Consider the following 7,446-nt stretch of genomic DNA (forward strand, 5'->3'; position numbering starts at 1 on the left):
TAACCACAGCAACGCGAGACTGCCGGAAGCGCGCCTCTCTTCTCATGACTCTTTTTTATAATAAATGTGAGGTCACCGGTCATATGACTTGATGACGTCATTGCGTCACGTGGTGTCGTGACGTCACTGAATCACTAAAACGAACTGAATCAAATGAATCGATTCACTAAAAAGGGTCATTTTGCCCATCACTAACTGAAATGCAATTTGTTGGGGCACGTTCGTTAAGTGTCGTGGGGCGGAAAATGTTTGTAACGGCGACGTGAATGCGTTTTCGCAATTAACACATACGCCCGCAGTGAGTCAAAGACATCAGGTAAATTTCTAACATCCTTCCCATTCAAATACTGTGTTTTTAACTCAGTATTTGACGAAGCGTCTATAATGTGATAACTTGTTGAGCAGAGCTGTGAAACCAGCATAATTTTTCTTTCACGAGTTAAAACACAATTTTTAACACCATATTCCCCGTTCAAATTGGGTGTAAAAAGGGTGTATTGGACGTAAGCACCTCTTTCACCTCTTCACTTTACACCCGTAATGATCGAAATTGGATAAAATGCGGTGTATGTCGATACTGCACCTTTAGTAAGGCTCTTCTTGCTCTTTACCGCGACCAGCCGCGACAAAAATGTGTACACCGAAACCAGTTAATTACTGCAACAAATGAGCCGCTTCGGGGGCAGATTTTTCTCTAAAAGGGTGTGCACGGAAGGTCCCAAAAGGGGTAGTACTCATTTTAAGGCCGACAGCGCCCTGCTTTAGAAGTTATGTCTTTTTCCGAAATCATTTGAATTTTTATTTAAAAATTTTTATTATAGACGCAGATTTCGCGCGCCCTTCTCTGCGAAAATCAAGCAGGCGGGACTAAAGCGTAATTTTTAATAATTTTTTTCGACTATTTCTGTTGCGCCCGCCTTCATTTGTCTTGGCTTGTTTGTGATAAGGCGGTAGTTTTGTTTTCTTTGTGATATGTCGGCTGTCACCAGCATCAAGGTCAACACAGCGCAAAGAAAGGTAAAACAAGAGGCGGGAACACTCCCTCCTCTCCCCGCAAATATCGTGCGCTTTTCTTAGCGACAATCAAGCAGGCGGGGCTAAAGCCGAATTTTTACTAATTTTTTAGACTATTTCTGTTGCAATACTGTGCATAGTTTCGGTTGGGTGTGTGGTTATCCGTGGAGGACATCATATTTCTGTAAAAAAAAAAGTGAGGTTCGCTTGACAATTTTCAAAGTTCAATTGAAAAAATAAATTTCCCGCAACTAAAAATTGTCCAAAGCCTTCCTCAATGATGGCAAAAGTTTCCAGAAGGTAAATGCCGAAAGTCCGACGATCCTCCGGCGAGTACGTCGCCAGTTATAATTTTTTATCACCTTAGGTGAAACACCCTCTATATACGCTCTGTAAGAAAAATGTTGAGTACATAAATTATGCTCTTGATTCTGTCGTAAGTGCACTTTACTTATGCTGGATATCATTGCAGCTCAACCGAAAACGCCTTCCGCCACGGATATGCCAATTCCCGACTCAGCATAGCCATTAGGAATTTCGTCGCATGCATGGCCTTCGGTGCAGCAGTGTTCATGTGCATACATACTGACAGCCTGTCAGTCTCGGTAATCAGCTGTTCTGCGTAGTCGGTCGCCCTGGCTTATCTCTTGAATCGTGATCTCGAAGCTGAACCGAACGCCTTTGCGCACAGGATTAGTAAGCCCCAGCTTTTGGCGTCACTTTGCTGACTCTATTTACACTTCCATTAGAGACCCTGTTGTGAAACACACAAACCACATAACCCAGTTTAACCCACAAAATTGTCACAGTGGTTCTACAGCAAGGGGGGGGGGCAGTTGAGTAAAAGGGGTGAAACAGCCTCGCCTCGACCTGCAGTCGGCAGAGAGAAAGTAGGTCGGGGAGAACTGTTGCGCTTCCACCCTTTTTCTACCTTTTTTTCTTAGAGTGAATGGGGTGGCGTGAGAGTCTTGACTCAGGTAACACACCAGATTACCGCAGATTAAATTACGAAAGCGTAAAACAGTTGATCGATATAAGCATCCGTCGTCCAAACGCACCCACACTGCGCAATGCAGATACCGACAACAAAATCAGAGTAATCCCCCTTTGTGTCCCAGAAGGCCCTTTCCGCATTGCTTTATACCACGTTATCCCTCCCTGTCGACAAAGAGGACAGTATCATCTCCTTCATTATCATCTCACTATGTGCGGCATCCCTTGGGGCCGTCCTAACAGTACTTGTACGTCGACTCAAACAAAACACGCGCATCAGGCAACCGAAAACCCAAGAGATGCGCCCGGGGCTTGTTCCTCTTTATCCCGCTTTTTGTTTGTCCTTTCGTGATGATTGGGTTGACATCAGGCTGCCGAGAAGACACGTCAAAGGCAGACAGCATCCCGAGCCACGTGTGCTATTTGTCGGGGTGCACTAGTTGTAGTTAGCTCACCGTTAAACGGGGAACTTCACAATGTAAACAATGTAACACGCTGAAATTCAACCACTGCGCAGAATGATACCATCGCCCCTCCCGACTGGAGAGGCCAGCGGGCCGTACGCCCCTCTGTGATGAGTAGCACAAAGCGTCGCAAAATGATGAACGTTTCCCTTTTCAACAAATCAAGAGTGGGAGCACGCATCCAGAATGAAATTGCTCTCACTCTTTCTCTCTCCTGCTCTGACTGATAACGGTCTGTTATTCAAGAAAGTGATGTAAATTGAAACATTACCATCGAATAAGTGATAGGCGGAAAGTAGAAGAAATAAAAAATAAAAAAATAAATAAAAAATAAATAAATAAATAAATAAATAAATAAATAAAAATAAAATATAAACCGGTGACCTTAGTGCGCTTTCTAGCCATCGCACCAGATGATAAATGATGTCGCACAGGACGTCTCCGGTATTATACTTTTTGCTTCAAGCCTGTCTGGAGGCGATTAGTGTTCGGAATTAGCGATAACGCAGAAACAAGATAGGGAAAGCTTACAGTGTGTGAGCTCATTGATGGAGCTAAATCGATGTTTGCAGAGTAGGTGTAAATGAGCTGCTGCAGGAAATTATGACGGCGCACAACCTCCGCGGATACATCGCAACTTACAGAATTCCTGTATCCAAGAGGATTGAATTCTGTATCCAGGAGGATACAGAAAATAAATGTCGTCGACCCGCACAAAATGGAAGACAATGATACCGTTTGTCTGGGTGCGGCACATGTCTCCCACTCGCATGTCACCCTTCTCATTTCCTCACCCAAGCCCGCCGTTTTTTTCCGTGGGTGAAATCCCTCGGTTCCGATTCCCCTGCGTTGATTCATCCGTGGTACTTGCCCCGAAGGCGACCTCGGAAAAAGGAAATAAGGGGCTCTATTGCACGTCCACTGTGGCCTAGTTAGCTCTTGAGTCGTCGGTGTCTAGCGAAGAGTGAGCTTATCAAAGGTCAGCAGTACGCGCCGCCTGTGGCGGTGCACTCAGAAATCATATGAGCACCTGTGGCGGCCACCTACCGGAAAAGAAGACGAACAGCATGCCCTTTTCAGGCACACGATCTTGGACATCATCGTCGCTCATTCTAGAAATAAAATCTCGCCCCATCGGACCTCTGTCCCAGTGTGGTTGCTCCTTGCTAGCTCCCACATATTTGGTGACCCGAACGGGCCGACGTCGTGCATCCCATTTTAGGCGCCGATTTCCTCTCCCATTTCCATCTTGTAGTCAATATGCGTCATCGCTCTCTTACTGATGCAAACACCAAGCTCTGCGTGTCGGGTATGCCAACCCGCAACCCACCATCTTCTTTGCACCTGCTGCGCGCATCTTCTGAGTCCCCTTACGCCGCGATACTCGAAGACTTTCCCGACTTGACTTCACCGTCTAACGATTTGCGACCGGTCGAGCATAGCGTCAAACATCATATCGAAACATCTGGCCCGCCCGTCTTCGAGCGCCCTCGCCGCCTTGCGCTAGAAAAACTCGAGATTGCACGAAATGAATTCCAACACATGCTTGATCTCGGCACCGTGCGACCCTCGTCAAGCAGTTGGGCATCTGCCCTACAGATGGTGCCCAAGCGTACCGGCGACTGGCGCCCTTGCGGCGACTATCGCGCGCTGAATCGGGTCACAATCCCCGCTCGCTATCCTATACCCCATATACATGACTTTGCTGTTTCCCTTTATGGCTCTACAACATTCTCTAAAATTGACTTGGTGAAAGCATATCACCAAATCCCCATGCATCCCGACAGCATCGGATAGACGGCCATAACAACCCCTTTCGGGCTCTTTGAATATCTAAGAATGCCGTTCGGCCTACGAAACGCAACACAGTCGTTCCAGCGTTTCGTCGATGAGGTTCTGCGTGGTCTCCCGCACTGCTTTGCCTACATCGACGATATTCTCGTCGCTAGCCCATCGCCTGAAGCTCACCGCGACCATCTCCGCGAACTCTTCTCGCGGCTCCAAGAATACGGCCTCATCATTAATCCATCAAAGTGCCTTTTTGGCGTCAAGGGGCTGGAGTTTCTCGGCCACCTCATCACTGAAGACGGCATCCGATCATTGCCCACTAAGGTCCAAGCAGTGCGTGATTTTACGCTCCCTCCAACGATCAAGAAATTGCGGAAATTCCTTGGAATGGTAAACTTTTACCGCCGATTCATCCCCAACTGCGCCACTATCATGCGACCCCTCAACGAGCTCCTTTCAGCCAAGACCCCACGAAATCCACACCTTTCTTGGTCTGACGTCGCCCTGGCCGCATTCGTGCGACTGAAGGCTTCTCTCGGAGACACGGCCCTACTTGCCCACCCACTCAAGGACGGCCTTACAGACCTCGTTGACGCTTCTAACGTTGCCGTTGGAGCCGTTCTCCAACAGAAGATTGATGACGTATGGACCCCGTTGGCCTTCTTCTCTAAACCTCTACGACCTGCAGAGCAGAAATACAGCACATTTGGCCGGGAGCTACTTGCGATCTACCTGGCCATTCGGCATTTCCGTTATTTCCTTGAAGGTCGACAATTTCACGTTCTCACATATCATAAACACCTTACCTACGCTATTCACGCCAAGGGATCCACTGTAACGCCTCGAGAAGTCCAGCACCTGGCCTTCGTGTCAGAGTTCACTACCGATCTTCGCCACATCAGCGGTTCCGACAACGCCGTCGCCGACGCTTTATCCTGCGCTCCTACCTGCTCGGCCGTCGCACTCCCAGCACCTTTGGACTTCAGCGCCATGGCCTCTGCCCAAATTCGCGATCCTGAACTCGAGCAGCTCCGTTCCTCGTCTATGTCTTTGCAGTTTCAGGACGTGCACATCCCTAACGCAGATGTTACCTTAGCCTGCGATCTCTCAACGGGCTCTCCTCGTCCTTTCGTCCCAGAAGCCTTCCGACACGAAGTTTTCAAAGCTCTTCATGCCACGTCCCACCCAGGAGTCCGAGCTACACAACGTCTCGTGTGCGAACGATACGTCTGGCCAAACATGCGCTCGGACGTTCGCCGTTGAACACGTTCGTGCCTCGACTGCAAGCGCTCCACGATCAGCCGTCACATCATTGCTCCAACTCGACCTTTTCCTCCTCCCGCGTGCCGTTTCGAGCACGTACACATGGACCTCGTCGGACCCCTGCCTCCATCTGGCGGGTTCCGCTTCCTGTTTACGTGCGTCGACCGTTTTACCCGTTGGCCTGAAGCTCACCCTATACCTGACGCCACAGCCGAAACCATATCACGCGCGTTCCTGTCTGTCTGGGTCTCACGTTTCGGAATCCCAGCCTCCATCACGACAGACAGAGGCCGTCAATTTGAGTCGAAGCTGTTTAACGACCTCCTGAAACTTCTTGGCATCAAGCGACACCGGCTTACCACCCCTCTAGCAATGGCTTAGTTGAGCGGCTGCACCGCCAGATCAAGGTTTCCCTTCGTGCTCAATCCGACCCCGCTCTCTGGGCTGATCACATGCCCCTCGTGTTACTTGGGCTGCGTACTGCTCTCAAGACGGACCTTCATTGTTGCCCGGCTGAGCTCGTTTATGGCACTACCATCCGCGTGCACGGGGAATTCTTCACTGCATCACCACAACCTGCTGCTACCGACTCGTACCTTGCCCAGCTCCGAACCACCTTTCAGAATCTCTGGTACACCCCTTCACGACTGTCTTCGGCACGACCCCCGTTCATCCTCAAGGACATCTTCCTTACAACTCACGTCTTCATCCGCAACGACGCCGTACACTCCTCGCTCCTCCCACCCTACCTCGGCCCTTACCAAGTACTCCGTCGTTCCGAGAAGTTTTTCACTCTGAACATCGCCGGACGAGAAGACGTCGTCTCCATCGACAGGCTTAAGCCTGCCTACATTGACCAGCATGACACCCTCATCCACCATCTCCCATGGCCTACAACACCCAACACCGAGCCGACTCAACGGTCCCGCCAGGTCCACTGGGCTCTCCCGCTCACTTTGTGACCGCTCGGCCACCTACCGGAAAAGAAGACGAATAGCATGCCCTTTTCACGCACACGATCTCGGACATCATCCTCGCTCATTCTAGAAATAAAATCTCGCCCCATCGGACCTCTGTCCCAGTGTGGTTGCTCCTTGCTAGCTTCCACACACCCTCTCTATGAATATTTGAGACAACAACCAATATATCTGAAGGAAGCAATATTCGACCTGGAGCTTAAAAGAGCTGGAGCAAAACCATAGCTTATGTGCGTCATGGAGATCCTTAAGAGCCAAAGACGAATGACGCTGCAATATCTGATGGATACAGGTGCAACCTGCAACACCGCAGGAAGAATGGGATGATTGTGCTGCGATGCTTCATGCACTGGTAACAACATCGTAAGGAACCCTGGTAAGTGTTTTTTCCCAGTTTGGTTTCATGAACTGCATACTCAATGTAACAATGGTAACTCTCTAGTAACGTATTTAGTTACTTTTCTCAACGCCAAGAAGCGGAACCCTTTTCTGAACTTCCTGCGATTGTGAAAGAAATTCAGCGTGTTGAACAGTTCCTTGCTTTCGAAACGTCGCCGATGCTGTGAATGCGAGCCGAAGTCTAAGCGCCACGAACATCGGGCACAGATGAAGCAAACACCATCAGTCGCCTGTCTCCGACAGACAGATAAGCGATGAGCTTAATTGTGCTGTAAATTTTTTAATGAGCTGTAAATTTTGTGTCCTCATATTTAATGCACACTTGTTGTTTGAGGTGCCGGTGCGGCTGGTATGTCGTAACGTCGAATGAGATCGAATGCTTGTGCTGCAAGGAGCTCGAAAGCACTACCGAATGACTGCAGTATGAGAGCGTTACAGCCCACGGAGATTTCCAACTTCTACGTCTCAATACGACTGTCCAGAAGGCGGCATATTTTGAACTCCGTGGGCAGCGCGAAACTATGAGCGACCATATGCACACATAAGTC

At 49.2% G+C, this 7,446-nt stretch overlaps 1 protein-coding gene across 1 annotated transcript; it reads left to right on the top strand.

Moving 5' to 3' along the window:
- Positions 1 to 5,974: 5,974 nt before the first annotated feature.
- Positions 5,975 to 6,484, top strand: LOC135384359 (uncharacterized). Its single transcript, XM_064613564.1, has one exon. The coding sequence runs from the start codon at positions 5,975 to 5,977 to the stop codon at positions 6,482 to 6,484; it is 510 nt and encodes a 169-aa protein (XP_064469634.1).
- Positions 6,485 to 7,446: the final 962 nt, after the last annotated feature.

This window comes from Ornithodoros turicata, chromosome 2 (genome assembly GCF_037126465.1).
Source record: "Ornithodoros turicata isolate Travis chromosome 2, ASM3712646v1, whole genome shotgun sequence".
In the NCBI taxonomy this organism is placed as follows: Eukaryota; Metazoa; Arthropoda; class Arachnida; order Ixodida; family Argasidae; genus Ornithodoros; species Ornithodoros turicata.